This window comes from Notamacropus eugenii, chromosome 4 (genome assembly GCF_028372415.1).
Source record: "Notamacropus eugenii isolate mMacEug1 chromosome 4, mMacEug1.pri_v2, whole genome shotgun sequence".
Lineage (NCBI taxonomy): Eukaryota > Metazoa > Chordata > Mammalia > Diprotodontia > Macropodidae > Notamacropus > Notamacropus eugenii.
In genome coordinates this window covers 287,230,437-287,254,372 of record NC_092875.1, presented here as the reverse complement: position 1 = coordinate 287,254,372, position 23,936 = coordinate 287,230,437, and the positions used below count along the sequence as shown (strand labels likewise).

General features: G+C 38.2%; 1 protein-coding gene across 2 annotated transcripts in view; it reads left to right on the top strand.

Annotated features, from left to right (window-relative positions):
• The window catches only part of ARFGEF1 (ARF guanine nucleotide exchange factor 1), a 172,462-nt gene extending 149,706 nt beyond the window's left edge, over window positions 1–22,756 (top strand). For both annotated transcript variants that reach the window (XR_011966130.1, XM_072604742.1), the window contains exons 36-39: window positions 1,133–1,301; window positions 13,112–13,250; window positions 15,337–15,454; window positions 21,259–22,756. Coding sequence is in view for 1 of the 2 variants with exons in the window: in XM_072604742.1 (XP_072460843.1) it covers window positions 1,133–1,301; window positions 13,112–13,250; window positions 15,337–15,454; window positions 21,259–21,423 (591 nt within the window). In the remaining variant the exon portion in view is untranslated. The remainder of the gene's footprint in view (window positions 1–1,132; window positions 1,302–13,111; window positions 13,251–15,336; window positions 15,455–21,258) is intronic.
• Window positions 22,757–23,936: the final 1,180 nt, after the last annotated feature.

The window sequence follows — 23,936 nt, the reverse complement described above, 5'->3', positions numbered from 1 at the left end:
ATGCTTGTTGACTGATTAATATATATATGTATATACATATATATACACACTTAGATGTATATGACTTCAGTTTTTAAGACTAAAATTTCTCCTGTAATGTTTAATTTTGTATAAATTAATTATTGATTTTCAAAGTATTACTCAAAGAACCATTGAATTCTTCCCAGATATTTTTTCTTTTTTTTCTTAATTATTTTATTTGTTCACAGTGTTCTATAATTATTTCCATAAATCTAAGATTTTTCCCTTCCCTCCCTCCTACCTCCCCATTCCCTCCCTGAGACAGCATACAATTTCACATAAGTTCTACACATACATTCCTATTAAATACATTTTCACCTTAGTCATGTTGCATAGAAGAATTAAAATGAATGGGAGAAACCATAAAACAAAACAAAACATAATACAAAAGAAAATGGTCTGCTTCATTCTGCAGTCAAATTTCATAGTTCTTTCTCTGGATGTGGAAGGCATTTTGCCTTAAGAGACCATTGGGAATTTTTTAAATCCTTGCCTTGCAATGGAAGTACTAAGTCTACCAGAAAAATTCTTCACACACTGTGGTTGTTGCTGTGTACAAAGTTCTCCTGGTTCTGCTCCTTTCGCTCAGCATCAGTTCATATAAGTCTTTCCAGGTCTCTCTGAGGTCTTCCTTTTCATCATTTCTTATAGCGCAATAGTACTCCATTCCATTCATATACCATAATTTATTCAGCCATTCCCCAACTGATGGGCATCCCCTTGATTTCCAGTTTTTGGCCACCACAAAGAGAACTCCTATTTCCCAGATAGTTTTGATAGGTTCTAGGGATATTAAAACATATCATGTAGTTATGTAAAGTAATTACTTCTCTATCGGTGTAAACCTTTTCTACCCTAGTCCCAATATGCTGAGTGTGTTTGGGGCAAAGGGCCAGAAAGCTTATGACAGGGCATTTTTCAGAAGATTCATTTCTTGAAAGTGAAATTTATAAACCGTTAAAAGTAGTATACATTTTTAATCACTGAAATTATTGGTAACATTATTCTATACATTGGAAGATATTAAAAACAGTGTGTAGTGAAGATTGAGTTAGAAATTTACTGATGAATTTTTTGTGTGTGTTTTTGTTATTGTTTTGGTCTTTGAAAGAGAGATGCAGTCGACTTTGATGTTAGAGTTGATACTCAAGACCAAGGAATGTACCGTTTTTTAACTTCGCAACAGCTTTTTAAGTTACTGGACTGTTTGTTAGAATCCCATAGATTTGCCAAGGCATTTAATTCAAACAATGAACAGAGGACTGCTCTCTGGAAAGCAGGTAGGTTCTTGAAGTTTTTTACAATGATTTTGAAAGACTGTCATTTCTTATACTTGCTTCCATATTGATTTTAATACTTACTGTCTGTTTCTATAGCATTAGCTGGAGCCTAGAAAAGGAATGAATTAATTTTTTTCTTTTGTTCCCATAAACATGCATTTAAACGTGTGTAAGTGTGCTGTTGTGCTGTATTGCTGTTAGCACTTTATTTTACTTTATTATATTATTATATATTATATATATAATATACTTTGCTATGCTTCATTTGTTAAAAACCTTCTTGAAAAAGCAACTTTTATACTAATGAATTCAACTAGCAATTAATTGCTTCATTTTCTTCTTAACACTTGTTCATACTTTGAGCACTGGATTCTGAAACTGAGATCCTAAGTTCAAATTCTGTATTTGGCATTTACTGTGTGACCCCCTTGGTGGACAAATCACTTACCCAGTCTGTACTTCGCATTCCCCATCTATAAAGAGAGGGAGTTGGATATGGAGGTCCCTTTGAACTCTCAACCAACATACATGAAATACTCAGTTATGGGAACATGACTATGTAATAGGCTTGGAGATACCCACTTCAAGCTCCTTAAAGACAGTATTATTCGTTATTTTGTCCTATGGTCCTGTGACATTCTGTGATGTCAGTTATTTCTAAGAATGTTTTCCAAATAGAGATTTCACCCTTTCTTTAAACAAAGAAAGTCACTTGCTAAGTCTTATTTTATGAAGGCTTATATTTTTTGAGTGATATAAGAAATTACTTCTTTAGAGATTCTTTAAAAATACCACATTTTGTTTTCTCTCAGGTTTAGCTTCCCCCTCTCCTTAAGAGCTTATCAGATGACCCAAACTGGGTCATCATAGCTACTGCATTAGACAGAATCAAGATGTAATCATCAAATATTTAGCAATCTTTTATAAGCAAGACACTGGATTTGGCACTGAGGATACAACTACAAAGAGGATGAATCAGTACTAGGCTAAAGGATCTTGTGTTCTTTTGGAGAAGACATTACACACACCTACATATAGCCACATTCACATGCAAGTGTATACAGAATCAATACAAAATAAACATAAAAGTAACACAATCAGGTACTAAATACTTGAGAGAATCAGGAAAGGCTTCATGTAGAAGGTGGTGCGTGAGCTAAGTCTTAAAGGAAATGAGTGATTTAGGGAAGCACAGGTAAGGAGGGAGGCCATGTGGAACAGTGAAGGCACAGAACAGAGGTGATAAGGGCCTAAACTAAGGTGGTAATTGAGTAGAGAGAGGGGGTTTAATGTGATAAGTTGTGGAGATAAAAAAAAGTGGGTTTCCAGGGGTCAAAAATGAGTTCTGTTTTGGAAATGTTGAGTTTGAGATGCCTCTGGCTCATCCACTTTGAAATGTGTGATAGACAACTGGTGATAACAGAACAGGAGCTCAGGGGAGATACTGCAAGTGGATATGTAGGTCTGAATCCTTTGCATGGACATAATAATTAAGTCCATGGGGGCTGGCAGTATGGTCTGGAACAAAGGGTGTGTAGAGGGAGAGAGAAGAAATCTCAACAAAGAGCCATGGAGAGCACCAACATTTAGAGGCCTTGCTATGTATAGTGAACCAACAAAGGAGACTAAGGAGAAGCAGTTCAGACTGTGAGGAGAAGAATCAGGAAAGATTAATATTCACCAAAACTTAGAGAAGACAGAGCATCCAGAAGAGAAAATCCAGGAGAGTGTGAGCAGTGACATTGAATGAAGCAGTGAGGTCAGTGTGAATGAGAACTGAGTAAATGCCATCAGATTTGGCAACTCAAAAATCATTGCTAACATTGGAGATGAAAGTTTCATTTTAGTCAAAAAGGTTAAGGAGCAAATAAAGGGAGAAGTGGAAGCAAGCAGTCTAGACAGATTTTCTGGGAGTTTGAGAAAGGAAGGAGAGAGATGATGATAGCTTGATTAGATAAAGATCTTGATAGACTAAAATTGTGAGCTGGATCTAACAAAATCAGATTTAATAGGAACAGAAGTAAAGTTGAACAGGTTCAAAAGATCTTTTGTACAAACCCAGAATGAGAGAAGATGTGGCGTTGCAGCAATTCCTGTGGGGGGGAGGGGGAGATTTCAGGATTTTTATTGATTTGACCGTATAAACCAGCCCCATGATCTAATTGCCAAAAATGTTAATGTGCTCTTAGACTGCATTAATGCAGACCATTTAATCTGTAAAGCATTTGAACAGAGTAGAGATGTTTAACTCAGAGAAAACATAGGAATGCTGTGTTTATGTATTTGAAGGATTTTCATCTAGAAAAATAGATTTACTCTGTTGTAGCTGCAGAGGGTTTGAACTATAGGAAGCTCAAAGAACGCAGAACTTTGTCATGGAGTAGTCAGAAGAGGGGAAAGGCTGCCTTACAAAATAATGACTTCTTGGTCACCAAACACGTTCAAGGTGAGGTTGGATAAATTGTCTGGTAGGTTGTAGATAGGATTTATAATTCAAAGGTTGGTTTGGTTTTGATGGTTTCTAAAATCCTTTCTAATTCTAAGATTGTTTGATACAAATGTTATGTAAGTAAGGGAAAAGTTTAGGCTGTCTGCCTGAAGTTAAGATTTTAATGAGATGTGTACATTATGTTCTCAGCAAGAGTTAAGAAGACAGTGGTAGTCCCATTATTTCCCAAACTTAATAGTGATTTTCTCCTCTCTAATGCCATCTCTACCCTTAACCTCAATTTCCAAAATATTGACAGGATATTCACACTTCCATAGAAAGGAGTACAACAGTAAAATCTTTCGTGTTTTACAGCCTGTTTGCAATATCAGACTGTAAAAGTCATCAGCAAATACAATGATACATGACACTGACCACTTAATGATGTCTTTAAAATATAATTACACTCTAACGCAGACCCACTCTATAGCTTGCCCAGCCCCCACGTACATGGTTCTTATTGTCTGTGCAAGCCAGGAACCAACTGTCTCCATAAATCAGTTTCTCCAAAATACTTGATGCAGAACCACAGTGGATAAAGAGATGATTGTATGTGTTGAGAGTTCTTGAAGGCATATATCAGAAATTGATCAAGGAGAGATAAAAGTACCCTACCAGAAAATGGCCAGCCTTCAGCCTGGGAAATCATAAAAATTGAATTCCTGTCATGAAGCAGGCTTTCATGTCCTGGATTTAATTTATATGAATGCAACAGTAATTCTCTTTTATTTAATACTTTAAGGAAACGAATTTTCTGCATTACATCGGAAGGATATAGATTTTTTTAACATATACTCCCAAGAATCTACGGCTTCATCTCTGCAGATAACCCTTCTAGCTGTACAGATGACAGTCTGTCCTTACGTTCTTGTCCTGCGTGACTTTGGTTCATTTTCTCCCTATAACTTTTTCATTGGAGGGGTCCTTGCTGTGGCTACCTTCATGATACCAGAGGAGTATATGGACTGTCCATCAGTTATCCCTCATCACGCAGTGAGCCTACCTCCTTTTCCATTTGTACATCTCTTTGATATTTTTATGCCACTTGTTGTGTGTATTTCTTTATTGGTAATTAAGCTATAGCCTGATTATGCCCACCATGCTGCTTTTTCCCTTTCCCTTTGGTCTCCTGTCGTCTTTAGTCTTTCAGAGATTAGCAGCCAACCAGCTAACTAGTCAGTAAACATTTATTAACTGCCTGCTATGTGCCAGACATTGCTAAGCACCGGGGGTACAAAGAAAGGCAAATGATGATCCCAACCCTCAAGGAGCTCACAATCTAATGGGAAAAGCTATGTACAAGCAAGCTGTATACAGGATAAATTGGAAATCATCATCATAAGGAAAGCTCTGTAATTAAGGGGCATCAGAAAAGGCTTCTGTTAGGATTTTAACTGGGTCAGACTTGAAGGAAGACAGGGAAGTCAGGAGATTGAGCTCAGGAAGGAGAGCATTCCAGGCATGGGGGACAGCCAGTGAAAATGTCCAGAGCTGGGAGATGGAATATTTAAAGAACAACAAAGAAACTACTGTGGCTGGATTGAAGAGTACATGGGGACAGGGAGTCAGGGAGATGTGTGTGTGTAAATGTAAGAAGAGTAGGGAAAGTAGGGGCGAACCAGTTTATAAAGGGCTTTCCACATAGCACCCTCAGAAGAATATTAGTGACATATACAGACTACTGATAGAACCACTCTTTATGGTAGCAAAGAGCCAAAAACGAAGAGAGTGCCTATACATTTATGGTATGTGAATGCAATAGAATGTTACTGTGTAATAGGATAGGAGTTATGTGAGAAATTCCAAGAAACATGGCAAAGTTTGTATAAACTGGTTCAGGGTGAAATAAGGGGAACCAAAAGAACAGTATACACAATCACCTGCAACAGTGTCACTGAAAAGATCACAAAGCCATTTCTGAGTAACTGAAAAACCAATAAAGGTCCTGAAGAAGTAATGATGAAACATGCCTTCCTTCCATGTGGTAGAATGTTATGTGTACTATCAAATGTAGTTACAGTACCAGGTATTTTTGCTTATTTTTTTCCAATGAGGGAAAATTCAGTATGGAAAAGGATTCTTCTCCCCAAAATGAACTTGATATAAAGAGGAAGAACATCAATAATATATATTTTTACGACAAGATTTTCCCATGTTGACAAAATAGGAACATGTTTAAAAAAAACAACTCCCCATTACAGGAAAATCCTATTTTATTTTTTAAAATGCTATATTGATGTCTTATATTTTTATGTCACAGCCATTTGAGAAGCAAAAAGCCTTCCTCCCTTGCAGATTGAGCCCTCACCTGTTTAAAAAATAAACAGCTATTTAACAAAATATCTTATATTCCCTTATGTTTCTACTGTGACAAAAGAGATAACATTTCATTATCTCTTCTCCAGTACTTTTATTGGTTTTGCTTATTACATTCTGCATGTATTCCCATATTTCTTTGAATTCCTCATATTGCTATACAATAATTACGTTCATATGGCATAGTTCTTCCAGCTCTTCACCAATTATTGAGAATCCCCTTTATTTCAGGCATGAATATTCACATCAGAAGCACTGCATAATTTTCCAAAGGCAAGGTCCAACATGCTTTCTTACTCTTCATTTTTGGGTTAGTTCATTGTCTTCTCTACAGATATTTCTTTCCAAGATATATGTCCTGATGGTCCAGCTGTATATTCCATGTCTGAAATGTTCTCCCTCTTACTGTTTGCCTCATGGTTTCCCTGGCTTCAAGTCCCAGCTAAAATCTCACCTTCAACAGGAACCATTTAATTCTAGTGCCATAGGGTATCTGTCCCACTTATGTCCTTTTTTCTCTATTCCAGTGGCTGAGACTAGTCAGGAGCCATTTGCTTTTACCTGGGAATTCTCCTTCAGGTTGCCACAGTGTGATGGGCAAAAACCAAAAAGCCACATTTCCTAAGGGCATTAGTGTCCATCACTATTTTGATAATGTAATATTGACTACCAATGTGGTGGAAGAGGCCCTAGATCTGGTGTAACCTTAAATGCTTATATGAGAGGCAGGGAACTGCAAGGATAACCCTAGGGTCCAGTCTGCTCAGTTAAACTTGGAGAAGTATACAGGATGGAGACAACTCGATGGTTCTAGATGAAGTTCATAATAGGATAATGACATTTGCTTACCCCATGGTGTACATAGTGTGCATTTTGAATTTTTCTGGTTTTAGAGAATCCATATTCTCCACCTTGATGTTAAAGGCCCCCATTTACTGAATCATTCATTAATCTTTTTAGAGTAGGACCTAAAACAGACTGTCACTCTGTAAAACCTAAAATAGCTAGTCCAGAAGTTTTTCTCAGTGAATTCTTATGTTCCTATAGGGTCTGTGTTTTTGAATGTCTTATGTCCATAAGGACAAGGTTGAGTGGAGTCTTTGGCAGGCACCAAGCAGTGACCAGATTAAATGACCATTAGGTTTCTGGAGCAGTAAACAAAGTAGCTATTCAAACCACTTTGAAAAAAAAAGTTGCTTGCCGCCTGTGCAGGTTTGGGAGGGATGAAGGTAAACATCTTGGAACTCAAGTATTACCAAAAAAAAAAAAAGAAAAGAAGTTCCTTGCCTGTCACTGGGCCCCTGTTGTTAGTGAACACAAGGACACATGGTTCAGAGTTGCTTCTTATGAGGCAAGATGTTTCCTCTAACAAGATGGATAGGGCCCAGGACTAGTTCCATTGTTAAATGGAAATTGTTTTTTGAAGACTTTGTTTGAATGTTAGTGTCCATCATGTATAGCCTTAATGCTTTACCTCTTCCATTATCCCAGTGAGTTCCCAGCTATATGGAATTCACTCTAAAGGAATTCTCTTTTCCTTGATTCACTGATAGTTCTGCCTGTTTTGAAAAAATACAAAATTAGACCTTGAGAGTTATTAATCAGAGGAAACCCTGAAGAGTAAAGGTCTGTACTTGTCCTGTTTCCTTGGTAACAGCTTTGGGTTTTGCCGAATGACATCAGTCGGGAAGGAACAGAACTGAACAGTTAATCCTCCCTCCTTCTTTGAGGTCAAGGCTAATCAAGGAATTTTGTTCATGCCTCCTACCTCATATATTTTTTTTAATAGAGCGTGCCATTGTCCTTAAGAGATATCATAATCCTTTGCTTGTTTCTGCCTTCATGATGAAAAAGTTTGAAAGAGCCACTGTGTGAATGGGAGAGTGAGTGGGAATGGGAGGTGTAAAAGGATTGTCTACCAACAGTGAGGATCCAATTAGGTTGTTTAACATAAATTTGTAGTTTACCTGCTCAGGATAATTGTCTCCACCTTTGTTGAGCAGCAAATGTGTAGGATCTAAGGGAGAAAATACTGTGAGTGGCCAAAACTTGGCAGGGCACAGCATGATGAGTGGGGGAAGGAACTTTAGTATATAGTTGAACTGGTTCACCAAGGGATTAGGTTGAGGAAAGGAGGAAAGTATGGCCTGTGTAGAGGTGATAATCTGGGAAGGACTAAGGGGTTGAGGGATTGAAGGTCGTCATGTGCATGAATAGCAAGGTTTGATAATGGAAATCCAATAAATTGTGATCAAGTAAGGGAATTTCAGAGTTCACAAATGTGATGGTGGTGTAGTTAGAGGTGGTAACAAGATCACAGGCTATGCCATCTTTTTGTGTGCCTAATGTGAGGTGAAGGTTTCTAACTTAGGGGAAATGGGTTAGTTGATGACTTGCAATCTTAAGTGTTGGAGGAAGTATCAATGTTACAGTCCTCTAAGATGAAGGAAAGATTTGGGGAACAGGGAAAGATTGTGAGGAGCTGAATTCATTGGGAAAGGAAGAGGAGAGATGTCTATAGAGAGTTGCTACAAGGATTTTTATCATATAGCAGATAAGAATTACGTGAACCTCAAGGAAGGAGAGGTTATTGAATAATGGTGCTAGAGAAAGAACCTGAAAGTGGCCATGGGGAACAAGGAATATTCTAACTCCCAGCACCCATGAGTTGGGGTGAACAAGTGAAAACTGTAACCAGCAAGGATAGTCAAGGAGTCTGTGTCATCAGGAAGAAGGCAGGTCTTGGTGAAAGCCAAAAGATGGAAGGAGTGAAAAAAGAAAAGATTTAAGATGAAACCAAGTTGGCTGCTGTGGAACAGACATAATTATATTGTGGTCCTCCAGTGTTTACCTGTACTAACTTGGTTACCTATACTAACTTGCCTGAAGCCAGTTGGATTAAGGTCATTTTATTGGTGGAACATGTCCTGGGGGATTATTGGAATCTTGCCCACAAAGGAATAATATTTATTCTATATAAGCCATGTTTTTACTTAGGAAGCAAGGAGGCCGTCCTTAAGGCTGTCTTTACTAGACTTGGAGGGCTTAGGGCTCTGGCAGAAGTTCTAAACTTTTTTGTGACATGGATCTCTTTGGCAGTCTAGGATATATTGTATTACAGAGGAAGCCAGTTATATTGGAATAACCTTGTATTTTTGTCCCATTCAATTTTACTGACTTCCTAATCCACATACCCCATACTGATCTGTAGACACCAAATTAAGAACCCATGTGCCATAAAAAGCTCGGCCTATATCTGGAGTCAGGGCTTTGGAGTTAGTAGAATTGCCACATACTGTTGGTGATTTCCAAGTTGAATGCAGAAGTAGAGGAGAAAGAAGAGTTAAGTAGCATGTTATTTTAATGCAATGAGGAATTATGTTCTTTTTAGTTTTTTTTCAGTAAAGCTATTTTTATTGCTTTTTTATGATTGTATTCTAATCCCAAAGCAGAAATGGTCTGATAGAGTAAACATAGCCATAATAGGAGATATTAACTTTCACACTTAATAAAGTGATCCAAAAATATTTTCATATGCTAAAACTTTGGGTTGAATCTAATTAAATGAAATTTAATATGATAAATGTATTGACTTTAAAAAAGGGTTTCACAAGCATGATGCTGACATGTTTAGAAAATTATTTTGAAAAAGATGTGTAGATTTTAGTAGACTTGTAAACCCAATGTCAGCAGTATGAGGTGACAACCAAAAACATGAACTCAGTCTTGGGCTGTGATAAGGGAGGCATGGCTGCATTGAATATGGAGGTAACATCATTGTATCTTCCTGTGGTTTTTATTAGAGTATCGTATTCAGTTTGGGTATCACAGTTTAAGAGGCCTATGGCTAATTTAGAGAGCAGGACAGCCAGGAATGTGGAAGGCCTTAAGTTCATTCTCTGTGTAGATCAGGGTAGGAAGTGGTAATGTTTTGCCTGGAAAAGAGCACATTCAGGCATCTGTAGTAGCCATTATCAGTTAGATGCAGAAGGGAGGGGAATGAGACTTGTTCCTATTGGTCACAGAGAACAAAACCAGGAACTGTGGGTACGATGTTGCAAAGAGGTAGATATAGAAATTAGCGTGAGGACAGATTTCTTAACCTTTACTTCTTAACAAGAGCTATCCAGAAATGGAGCGGCTTCACTTAGGTCATGGTATTGGTTCCTGCTAAATTGAAGGTAAGGCTGAATGGTGACTTGTTGGGTATCGTATTCAGGTCGCCAAAACCCAAGAGTTCAGGTAAGAAGGAACCACTGTTAGGATCATACAAAACTTAGCAGCTACTACTGTAGCTTGCATTATTGTTTTTATATATGAGTATGTGTGTGTATACCTATATATGTATACGTATATATGCATATATGTGCATATGTATATATATGCATGCATACATGTACATACATACATACAAAAAAAAACCTTTAATGAAATAGAAAACCTTCAAACGTTCCTGAAGAAAGAACCAGATCTGAGCAGCTTTGTGATGCAAATATAAGAGTCAAGAGAAAAAACTAGAATGAGAAATACATTTGAGCATTTGTGAGGGATATATCATAATAAAGTACTTAACATTCTAAGGTCAAAATGGGTCCACAGTTTATACATAAAGGGTGAAACTATATATAAGCAAATTAGGAGAGCAAGTAATAGTTTACCTGTCAGATCTGTGGAGAAGGGAAGATTTTATGACCAAACAAGAGATAGAGAATCTAATGAAATTCAAAAGTGATGATTTTGATTACATTAAATTGATAGCATTAAATTAAAAACACAGCCAATGCAACCGAGATTAGCAGAAAGCTGGAAAACAATTTTTACCACTTGTGTCTGTGTTAAGGCCTCATTTCTAAAATATATAGAGAACTGAATCAAATTTATAAGAATACAAACCATTCCCCAATTGATAAATGATCAAAGGATATGAACAGGCAGTTTTCATGTGAAGAAATTAAAGCTGTCTAATAATCATGGGGGCAGCTAGGTGGTGCAATGGATAGAGCACCAGTGCAAGAGTCAGGAGGACCTGAGTTCAAATCTCACCTCAGACACTTGACACTCACTAGCTGTGTGACCTTGGGCAAGTCACTTAACCCCAATTGCCTCATCCTGGGTCATCTCCAGTCATCCTGATGAATATCTGGTCACTGAATTCAGGTGACTGGAGGAGAAGTGAGGCTGGTGACCTGCACAGCCCTCCCTCACTCAAAAAACAAAAGTCAAGTGCAAGTCATGTCATATAATCATATAAAAAAATGCTCTAAATCACTATTGATTTGAGAAATGCAAATTAAACATACTCTGAGGTACCACATCATACCTATCAGATTGGTAAACTGATGACAAAAGAGGAAAATGAAAAATGTTGGAGAAGATGTGGGAAAATTAGAAGTCTAATACATTGTTGGTGGAGTTGTGAACTGATCCAACCATTCTGGAGAACAACTTGGAACTATGCCCAAAGGGGCTATAAAATTGCACTTACTCTGATCCAGCAATATCACTATAGGTCCATATCCCAAAGAGATCACAAAAAAGGGGGAAAGACCCACATGTACAAAAATACTTATAGCAACTCTTCTTGTGGTAGCAAAGAATTGGAAATTGTGGGAATGCCCATCAATTGGGGAGTGGCTGAACAAGTTATGGTATATTAATGTAATGGAATAGTATTGTTCCATAAGAAATGATGAGCAAGTGGATTTCAGAAAAACTTGCATGAACTGATTCTGAGTGAAGCGAACGGAACCAGGAGAACATTGTACACAGTATCGACAGCATTGTGTGATGACCAGCTTCTCTTAATGACCATCTGAAGACAGTAGTTTTCTAAAGGAATACTCGTTTCTTCTCTAATTAGAATGTAGATGCTTCTGTTTACAAAAGGCAAACAGGTAGGTCCTGGTGACAAACAGATTCTATCTCTTTTCCCAAAGGACCAGCTGAATGAAATTCAGAGAAGCTAATCCCAGATTGGACTTTTCAGCCAGAACTGAAACTCTCAAAGGATTTGTCTGTCAAATGATACATCAGTTCTCAGACAGAGCCCTCTCTCCTCCATGTCTGTGCTTTTGTACTGACTGTCCTCCAGTAGCTGATGTTTTTCCCCTACTGCCCTCTACCTCTTGGAGTCCCTCATTCTCTTCCAGATTTGGCTGAAATGCCGCCATCTGCAGAATGGCCTTCTTTGTCCTCCCAAACTGGTAGTGGATTCCCTCTGCCAGTGTTAGCTTATATCTGCTCTGTAGGTGTTCAGTATATACATATATGTGTATATGGTGTCTTCTCTTCCCCCTCTTTTAGAACATAAGCTCATTGTGGGCAGGGATTATTTCTCATTTTTCTTTGTATCCCCAGTGGCTAGTGTAGTTTGTAGTGGCTAGTACTGAGTAATGCTTGTCATGAGTAGGAGCCAATAAAAGGAATATCTATAATATTCAAACTATGAAACTTTGAAATAGTATCTTTGATGCCTTATTTTTCTGCCTTTCTCCCTCTCCCCTCCACCCCCCAGTTCTGCTTCCTAACTGATGTTTATCTTAATTCAACAAACATTTGTTAATGACAACCTATCTCAAGAGGTGCTTTCCATCTTGGAATGGTAAATTCATACAGGAGTGAGAATGAACTATGACCCTTAACCATCCTTGAGCCATTTGTCTTTTAAAAGTGGCATGAAATTCTGTGGTAGAATTTCCCCAGGCAGCACAGAATAAAGTGAAGGATGCAAGATGTACTGAGATTGAAGGGCCTTTTCATCAGTGCCTGCTGCAGGACACAGCTCCCTCCCTTAGCTTTCCATTGCTCTCACTGTAGTAGGGGGAGAGTCAGTTGGTCAGTTTTTAATACAGCTGAAAGCCATTTACGCCTGTCTATTCTCCTCCAGTCTCAAAATTTGCTGGGCCTAAAATTACTCTGTGCCTTGAAATGGACCTATAGAAACTAGTGAATGAAAAATCTTTCTGTTAAAGTCGGATTACACTCGGCAATCTTTCTTTTCCTGCAGGTTTCAAAGGGAAATCTAAGCCTAATCTTCTCAAACAAGAGACTAGTAGTCTGGCATGTGGATTACGAATTCTATTCCGAATGTACATGGATGAGAGCAGAACCAGCGCATGGGAAGAAGTCCAGCAGAGACTTTTAAAGTAAGACAATGATAGTAATTATGATTCTTCTAATTTCTTTAGGAATACAGCAGACATAAAAGTCACAATAAAATATGCAGTGATTACATTTTATAATAATTTTTAAAATTCTTTACTCAGAAATTTTAAATTCAGGCCAAATGTGAAAATTTTTATCTTAAAACAGTGTCCTTGTTGCATTTTTTTTTTTTTTAGTATTGTAGAGAAAATGTCCCTGTTTTTTAAATAAGCCAAAGGGAATAGCAGATTTTAAAGTAAGAAACCTCCATGGAGTTCACTCAGAAGTTGCTTAATGAGTTACAAGAACTTTTTACTGTTTTTCATCTTGAATTGAAAAATTTTTAAGTTTAGGATTGACCCAGTATAGTGAGCATTTCAAGGAGAATCAGTGCTATTTCTAGGTTTCTGTAGGTTTTTCCTTGAATTAAAAAGAATTGATCAGGTTCTCTTACCTGTTTTAACTCCTACATGTGACAACAAATATCTCTCAGAATGAATGACCTTATGACAAATCAGTGTCCAGGACAGGAAAGAGGAGAGACAGCCATGCTCAAAATTTAGCTATGCAATAAGATTTATTGAAGGATATTCTTTACAGCTGACTGAGAGCTCAGAAGATTGAAGGCATATAAAAGGGAGGTAGGACGCTCCGAATCTTCATCAAGCATAAATCTGATTAGCAAGAGGTATAGCAGTTCCAAAGTAGCCTCTCAGCTTTCTCCTTGTGTGTAGGAAAGGCCCTGTCTCTGGTGTGGCAGGATCTTTCCCTCTTTTCGTTGATTAAATGGGGGCAAGGAATAGGATTATAATGCTATTATAATCCTATTCCTGTTCAAGGTTCATGGAAAGGGGTACTAAAAGTCCAGTGTCTGTAGTCCTGGGTAATATATGGGCCTGTTTGGGCCCAGAGGGGCACTTAATTCTGGACTCAGGATTTTGGAGGTAGAAGAAACCTTCTTGCATAGCTAAAGGGGTATAATGCAAAAAATAATTAAACACAATTAAAACTATATAGATATGCAAAGAATAAATAAATGGTATGGACATAAGTATCTAGTCAGAAAACATTGCTCCCTTGCTCAGTAAACACCACTTACTCTATATTTTATTACCTCTAGAATTAAATACAGATTCTCTTATGTAGCATTAAATCTCTTCCAAATGTGGTACCAATTTACCTTTCCAGGCTCCTGACAAAATATCCTGTTCATGTTCTTTTTGGTCCTAAGTGGCCACCTTGCTGTTTCTCCCATGTCACACTGGTCCCCTCCCATTGCATTGGGGGTCCCCCTTTGCTCACAGTTGCAATGCCCATCTCCTCCTCACCTCTATCTGTTAGAGCTTTTAAAGGTTGATTCCAAAGCCCAGGATGAGCAATTCTGTCACCTTTGTGGGCCTCCTCTGTCCAAAAAATGACTGCATTGAGTTTATCAATACTATCTAGAGCCACCCACTCTGCTTGTCATGTCGTAGATGTTTAATAAATGCTTGTTGATTGTCAGACCTTTAGTATTCCATGGAAATGTTCCGTCTATAAATTGGTGAGCCAAACTGCTCTCCTTGTTTAAAATTGATTGATTTAAACTTCTCTCCTTACCTTCGATTTCAATATCCTATTTTTTTTTAAACCACAGTTTCATTAGTGTCAGTAGTTCTCTGTCAGGACCTTATTCTGCAGAGCAGATCAGCATCCTCTCCTTTATAATCTTAGAGAGGGTTGACTTGGGCTTTGAAATGATAAATGACGTGTCTAGGCCCATGAAGCTAGTTACGTGTCAGAGGCAAAGTTTGAACTCAAGTCAGACAATAAGCATTTATTGAGCACATTGTGTGTGACAGGCACTACCTGTGAGGCTTACATTGAATTTTCTTTCCCCCTTCTTTCTTCTGCCTTCTCCCCTCTCTTGATCTCCATCCTTGTTTTCATGTCCCTTCCTCCTTTCTTCTCCTTCCCCTTCTCTTTGTTTCATATTCAATTCCATCACAAGCATTTATTAAGCTTACAGTGTACCAGGGTGCTGTGTGTGTGTATTTGTGTTTGTGTATATATGTTCTTTACATAAGTTGTACCTTCTCTTTTTTGTAGTGTCTGCAGCGAAGCACTAAGTTATTTCTTAACTCTTACGTCAGAAAGTCACCGGGAAGCCTGGACTAATTTACTGCTTTTGTTCCTCACCAAGGTTCTAAAGATAAGTGACAATAGGGTAAGTATTAGATTTAGAGATGTTTCTTGTGTTCCATCCTTAAAAACAGTATTGACTTCTGGGTTGGATTATGAAAATTGATAATATTGTGAATTTAAGGAAGAAATGTCATTCTTCATAAATACTGTTCATTGCAAACCATTCCACCTCTACAGAGGGCCTCAGGAATGACATTTGAACAGTATTGAGGGTTCCAAGCAGCACCTTCCTTCCTTTCTCATTCTTCACAGCTTCTCTAACCTGCTTCGTGCTCTTTTGTCACTTAACTGTGTCATTCAGCATTTTCAAGCACCTACTTTGTGGAGGGCATTGAGCTACATGTATCTGGAGGAGTTATAAAATAGCAAATAGTTCATTCATATAAGGAACATATAAGTATAAAAATAATACAAATTAAAAGTAGTAAACAAGCATTTTTTACAAACTTAATATGTGCCAGGCACTGTGATAAAATATTCCAGGGGTCTAAAATGAATTATCAGGTACTATAATATGGAGAGCAAAATTCCTTGTAGCTGTGTAATCGTGAATGGCTTCCTGAAGAAGATAGTGTTCAGCCTGACTTACAGGTAGGAAGTCACTGGGTAGAAGTGGGGAGGGGAGAGCATTCCATGCTTAATGAATAGTGGGAGCAAGATCTGCAGAAGAAAAGCATGGGATGTTTTCAAGCCGGGTTGACTTGAGTGTAGCGTACCTGAGAGGGAATAGTGTGGGGGAAAGCTAGGAAGACAGGTTGGATCCAGATTATGAAGGGCTTTGGTAGATTAATGACTATATATACTTAGTAGGCAAGTGTTCAAAGGTTTTTGACTGGTAGAATCCATGTCTGTGTTGTTAGGTAAGGTGCATTGGAGGGGGAAACAACTTGAGTTAGGGAACCTGTTGAGAGACGGGGCATTGTCGAAACGAGGGAAAGAGCCCTTAAACTACAATGATACCAGTGGAAATGACCAAGAGGGTATGGATGTGAGAGTTATTGAGGGGTGTACAATCAGGAAGACTGTGACTGGTTTGGATGTGTGGGTAGAACACGAAGGAAGGTTCATTGATAAGTCCTAGGTTAGAAACGTGGGTGACTGGAAAGATGATGGTGCTGTAGAGAAGAAAAATCAGAAAGATTGTGGCAACAGAAAAGAGTTATGTTGGACATGTTGGGCCTGAGGCACCAATGGAACTTCTGAAAGGAGATGTTTGTTTGAGAAATGAGATAGTAGAGGCACTTCTACAATTATCTGATTAGATTCTCACAACCCTGGGAGGTGGGTGCTATTATTATCCTCATCGGACAATTTAAAAAAAACACTGAGGCAGAGGTCCACTGACTTGCCTGGAATCATATTCAAGCTGGATTTGAACTCTAGGCCTAGAGCTCTATCGACTGTGCCACCCTGCTGCCTAATAAAACATTTCAGATCCCATTGCCATCCCCCAAGATCCCTCAAGGAGTCTGAAGTCCTGTTGGAGTATTCACCATGTTGGTTTTTTCCCTAACTTTACCAATGTTATTGTTAAGACCCAGGTCTGGTACTCCTTTCAGGTTTCACACGGCCGCTACCCATCCTTGCTTACCTGGATCCCCAAACTGTGCTTTAGCTGCAAAGATAAGACCACGGTGCTTTCTTTATCCTCCTTTTCTATTCTGATAGCACAACAACCTCATTTGCTATTTAAAGGGGATTTACTGTGGGCATCTACATGGTGCAGTGGAGAGAGTGCTAGGCCTGGAGTCAGGAAGACTCATTTTCCCGAGTTCATATCTGGTCTCAGACACGAGCTAGCTCTGTGATCCTGAGCAAGTCACTTAACCCTGTTTGCCACAGTTTCCTCATCAGTAAAATGAGAAGGAAATAGCAAACCGCTCCAGTATCATTGCCTAGAAAATTCCAAATAGGGTCCCAACAAAACACAACTGAAAAGTAACTGAAGAGTACTACTGTGGAGGCAGCATAAAGACGTGGGAGACAGTAAAAGAATGACAGTGGTAATAGTTCACAGCCAACAAAGATCCCAGCAGTTTGCTCCTGATGTTCCAGCTCTATCTCTTGAGCTCCTTGTTGCCATAGAATTCTCAGCAACAATTTGAATCTTGATATTTCAGCTTACCCCAAGTGCTAAAACCATCCTTCACAGCTTTCTGTCATTTGACCCTCAGTAGGTCAGGAATATGAGTATCTATGGGAATATGGACTTGTTCTCTATCCTGATCATATTTTGTCACTGTCACCTTCACTCCACTATTATTATATATGACACTTCTCTCCCCCTCATTCCTCCTATCTAGTTGGTAACCAGGTCCTGATGATTCCACTTCCAGGGTATCTCCTATCTTCTTTCCCATTATCACCCTCCTAATACCGCCCTTTGGTCTGTCATAGGAGCCAACTAACAAGTCTTTCCATCTCCACTTTCTCCTATCACCAGTCCTTCCTTTATCCTACTGCCAGACTAACCTTTGTTCTGCACTGATTGGATCATGTCAGGCTTCTGCTCAAAAAACCCTGTCTCCTCAGTGCTTACCAAGTAAGGTTTTGAGATTCCTTTGCCTGACCCTTCACAATATGGCATCCCTCAGCATGTCTAGATTTATCTCATTCGACATACCCATCCTGCCAAACTGAACTCCTGTCTCAGGAGCTTGCAGTATGCTTTCCTGTCTTTTACTTTAATGTTGCTTCTTATGCATTAAACAAACTTCCCCTCTCTTCCCCTTCACCTAGTAAATTCCTACTGATCCTTTTAAAATACATGGTGCAGAAAGGCTTTTCTTTTTTTTTTTTTTAGGGGCCCTTCCCTGTCATGGAATTTACCTTTTGTTTTTAACCTACATCACATTTAACTATATGTTATATATATTTGGGTATATGGCTTATCTAAACTTTTGATGTCTTTTCACCCATTGACCTGAAAGTTTGGTTAGAAAAGGCAAACAGGCTAATAAATGCATATTGTTTATTCTCTCAAAGCTAGCGGTTACATGATCATGGAGCCAGAAAAACTTCTGACTAATACAAGAATGACTAGGCTTAAACCTGTTTTAGGACAATCCCAAGTTGTCTGTGTTCTTCAGATTTATAGTCTCCATGAGTGATACAACAAGAAAGGAATTTCTTAATTGGATGGGTTCTAAATACAGTAAGATAAGAGAGCTGACAAAATATGAATTGAAATTACAACTCACAACATCTGTATTTTCTCTATCATTAGTATGTCATAACATAGTACATGTCCACAAGATAATTTTAAAAAATCCCACTATTGAAGATAGTGTCTCAGGTTAAGGGTCTCATAAGGAATACTAAGTCAACCCCATTTGGCCTTGTTGGCATAGGAAGAGGGTATTCTCTGAGTTTACTTCAGAGAACAGAGACTGTTAGGTCCAGGCTCTTCTTAATTCAAGCTCTGGCCCTTATTAAAGTCCAAAAATGATATTAAATATTATCCCCCCTTACATCATGACCTGTGTGTGGGAGATGATTTGTCTATATTTATAAAAAGTGCTTAAGCACAAGGCCTGGAACATAGTAGGTGCCTTTTCTTGAACTCAAAGCTATCTGACTAGAGTTTCAAGAGCTTTTCCATCTTTCACCTCTTTTGGAGTGATATTAGCCCCAGTAGAGGCTACTCTCTTCATGTCTTGTTACGACTGGCCCTTTTATATTTTTGTAGGCCATATACATATATATAGATAGATAGATACATACATACATACATATATATATATATATTAGCCAGTTCAGCCCTTCTGCCCACCCTCTGTTCTCTAAGCCATATGACCTGAACGTGTCTCTACTTCACATTGGCTTCTGCCAGACTAAATTAGCTTCCCATTCAGAACTTGGGCTTCCAGATAGGTACAACTACTGGCTGAGCCAACATTGCAGAAAGAACAGTATAGAGAAGTGAGGAGCTAGGGACCCAGTCACTTTTACATATGAGTTGCCTCTCCCAGCAGGTTCCCTCTTCCTAAGGGGATATCCTGAAAACATAACTATCATAACTTATAGCCAAAAAAAAAAAAACCACCATAAACTCATTAACGTATTTTCTTACTTCTCCCCCCAAATAACATCTTGAGTCATTTTACCCCATTCACAAGAGGTCAGAGGAGAGAGCAGGCTAGAAATTCTAGGGAGCAATCAATATCTAGTGAATTTTACAAGTGACAAACCATGGAGTCATAGAACTTAAGTAAGAAAGAACAGGAACAGTCTGGGGGACTGGAGGTTAAAATGAAGACAAGGCTGGATTGGTGAGAAAGTGGGTAGGAAGGATGGATGGTTGTGGTCTGAGACCAGAATAGAAGAAACGTTAGCCTCTTGGAGGTGGTTGTTCCATGTGGTGGGAAGGTCTAAAGTGTGGCTCTATCGTGATGGAGCCCAAGGGAGATGAAGAATGGAGGTAATTGAAATTAAGGAATTTTGTAGGGATTGGAGGGGAGATACTTACTGGACTTTGAAGCCCTGAGGGCTGAGCTTGAATGTGGGATAGAGAAGAACAAAAGTCACCCACTGGGTACTAAAATTCCTTGTGGAAGTTGTAACAGTGACTTTGGAGGGACTGGTCAACTATCACATCTAGAATTAAAAGACTAATGTATAATCACATTTCATGGTGTTTACCTTGAGTTTTATACCAAAAAGAGAAAATCATTTGTAAGCTGTAGCAGGGAAGTAAATAGGTTTTGTTTGAAAGTGACAGGCATTCAGTGATTCTCCATTTAAATCCAAGCGGTAAAATCCAAATAAATGTCATTAACTACAGGTGAAATGTGGCTTCTCACCTGGAAGTTCTCGAGTCGAGGGTCTGAGAAGAGTACTTCAGCTTAAAGGGCACAGTAGAGGGATGGGGTAAAGAGGAAGAAGGTGACCAGGAGACTGGGAGAGTGACCTTGGAGAAAAGTAGACCACAGCCAGTAGGATAACAGTGGTGTAACCCATCAGTTGCTTAAGGCAATCCTCTATAATGCAAAACCAGCCTGAATCCTCCAAGTGAAAAGACTGGAACTGCTCCAAGGTACACAAAAGTTACAGCAAAGTAGCGGTATTAAGGAGCTTACAGCATAGTTAGGGGCAGAGTGTTTTATCAAAGTATGAGAACAGAAAGGCAGTTTGATGTAGTAGGGTGGAATTAGGAAGACCTTGACTAAAGTCCTGCCTGTGATACCTGCTAGCTCTGTAACTATGGACAAGTTGGGATACCCAGTGCTCTGGGTACCACTCTCAGGACTATAATTTTGTTGGACAAAAAAAACCAAAAAAATTTATTTTAAAAAAGGTTTGGCTTATTTTGAGGTTTAGAATAAATAAGTATTTCATACATTCCCATGAAAATCTTATGGAGAATGTAGAGGACAGAAACTAGATCAGTTTAAGAGAACAAGGTTACATGCATTTGTCATTACATGTTTTACCTGACCAAATGGAGCAAGATTTTGACAAAATATTTTAAAACTTTAATGAAAAACCTAAATGATCCATCCAGCTTACACATAAACTATATAAAAAACTATATCAATAGTTTGACTTTTTAATTTTCTCTACTGAGGAAAATCATTAAATTTATTATAGAAAAAAGTTATTTTATAAAATACAGATTTTTAAAAGAAAAAGCATCTATTGAGCCTTAGTTTTATAGTCAATAAATTCTAGAAACAAAACACTGGAAATTTTAAAAACAACCTCTGTTGTCATTGTACATTCAGAAAATTTTTCACCAGTCCTTAAAATCTTTAGTTTTGCAAACACATTTATAACAGTCTGTTTGAATCTTAGCAATGCTAAATGTTAAAATCATTTTCCCCCCAGTTCAAAGCTCATGCATCATTCTACTACCCTCTCTTGTGTGAAATTATGCAATTTGACCTGATTCCTGAACTTCGAGCTGTTCTCCGGAGGTTTTTTCTTCGTATTGGAGTAGTTTTTCAGATATCCCAGCCACCTGAACAGGAGCTTGGAACAAGCAAGCAGTGATGGTAACAGTGTTACTATTAAGAGTTTCTATCCTTCAGCTCTTTACAAGGACCCTGGAGTGAAGGTTTCCAGTTTGGAAAATGCCTTCTTTACGTGCAGAACGTTTCTGTGGTTTGATGGTACAGGCACGCAGAACTGTAACTCAGACTTGCAGCAACGCTGCATCTAATCCTTTTCAGTTATCTGATGGATTATCTCTGATTGTCTTGCTGGGCTCATGTTGAGCTTTGGAGCCTGTTCCCCAGCACAGTGTCAGTATGTGCTCCAGTCCCCTCCCTTGTTCTAGACAGCAGGATAGCACAGGTATCTATGGCAAGTATGAAGAGCAAAATTTACCCAAAGAGCTAATGATACATGTAAAGGCTTGAACTTCTGCAACAAGTACAACTCAGGAGAGCTGTGTTTTGAAGGATAAAATGTTTATAATTGGGGGGCAAAGAAAATTATTGTTCATGGTAAACGATATTTAGCAACTATGGTATTCTTATTCTGAAGATTTTTGCACACTTAGGCTACCTGAGATATTGGTAATTATCCTCTGTGAAAAAAAAATGTACAGAGATGCAGGTCTGTAATATAAAATCTTAACATTATAGAGTTCTTCCTGCATTCGTTTATTTTATTTCTTTATTTTCTTATTCATTTGCTAAAGACCCATAATATTTTGTTTATCAGATGCACTAGAAGTTTGAGTTGATACTTGTTTTTTGTTTTGTGGGATCTTTTTTTTTCTCCCAGTGCAGTGAAAATTTTGGGGTGGGGGGCAGGGGAATTATAGCCCAGAAGCTACCATTGCTGACTCTTATTGAAAACAGAGGTAGAATAATATCACTACTGACATAACTACCTGTAACATACTTGTGTTAGGGCTTTTAAACATGAGCCATTAAAAATATGATCCTTCAAGGACTGGAACTTGAATCACTGAAAAAACAAGTCTAGGTTGTGTCTGCTGTCACAAATTTTTTTTATTTTTGGGGGGTGGGGATTGATGTAGATTTCACTCTATGTACAGAATTTAATGTTGAATATATTAAAGTAACAAATCTGGCATGGTTTGAGTGAGGATGGTTAGATTTATTGGAAATGTATTCATACTGTGAATTGTGCTCTGATGGCTTAAAAAAGACAAGATTGTCAAGCATTCCGTATTAAACAGTGGATGTAGAAAATTTTTTCAGATGGACAAAATGTATATGGTACAGATATGTAAAGTTTTTTATGTAAAAATTCTGTACAACTTTCTGTACAATATTGGTTCTCATCTGGCATATTCTAATCAGGTTCTATAGGTCAATAAAGTTTTTGAATTCTTTCATCAGTGCAATCAAAACCAGTGTAATCGACAGAAACTTGTTTCATTGACTCTGATTTTTAACTAAATATCAAGAACTATAAAAGTTACTTTAAGTTACAGTTCAAGATACATTTTATTTGCTCTAGATACTTTGGATCCCCTCCCGCATACTCTTGCCTTCACCACATTGTGCCTCCCGAAGGCTTAAACTCAGCAAACTAAAGACAGTCATAACTGCTTTTACCTCTTTTGTGTATGAGCAACTGAGAACCCAGAGTAAGGCTGACAGCCTACCAGAGACTTGGTAATATATCGATAATGCAACCATCTCTTCACATGGTGCTTTTCCTTCAGGGTCCAAGTGTTAGAGACATTCTCAATTATATTCCTTTGTAGGAGCTCAATAAATATTTGTTGAACAAATAAATGTGTAAAATGGGTTTGTTGAAGTTGTTCATAACAAAGTTGGACAAAGACCCGCAGGACTTAACCTCCTTGTCTGTGACTCCATGTATTTATAAAATGCGACAGAGGATAGCCTTTCCAGTGCTCTCTCTCCTCCCTCAAGTAGAACTTAAATATCCTTTTTTTAAAGTGCTTCACTGTAACAGTGAATCAGAGGTGAGGTTCTTAATCACTTGGTTACTTGATACGGATTCCAAAGGCCACATATCCCACATTCAAATCCCATACTCAAAAGCTTCAGACTTCTAATTTAGAAGATTCTCATGAAACCAGGATTTAGATGTAGGGGAGAGGAAATTTATGCTTATGCTAAATTGTTAGGTGATAGAATTCCTTTTCCTCTTCTGTCACAGGAGGATGTTGTTTTGAGGACACTGTTTAAAATGATAATGTGCACCAGAGAGGCCTTCTGGAGCGAGTTTTACCTACCACCTTATCTCCTAGATGGTGCAGGTTAAAATTCTAAATATTTATTAGATCTTGTGGTAGATACCAAAGGATTAGGATATAGTCTTTTCTTCCACTCAGTCGTGGCCCTTGCTCAGAAAGCCGAGATTGTTTATGAGGATGGCTTAGAGTTATTGGACTGTTTTGGCATTCTAAATGACACATCTAATGAAGTCAGAAGCATTATGTCACCTCCTATTTGAAATGAGTACTCTTTGAAGGCTAGCTACAGACTGCCATTGTCCAGTTGATCCATTCATTGCCAACGTTGGAAAGTTTAACCAGAATAACAGTCTTGGAAACA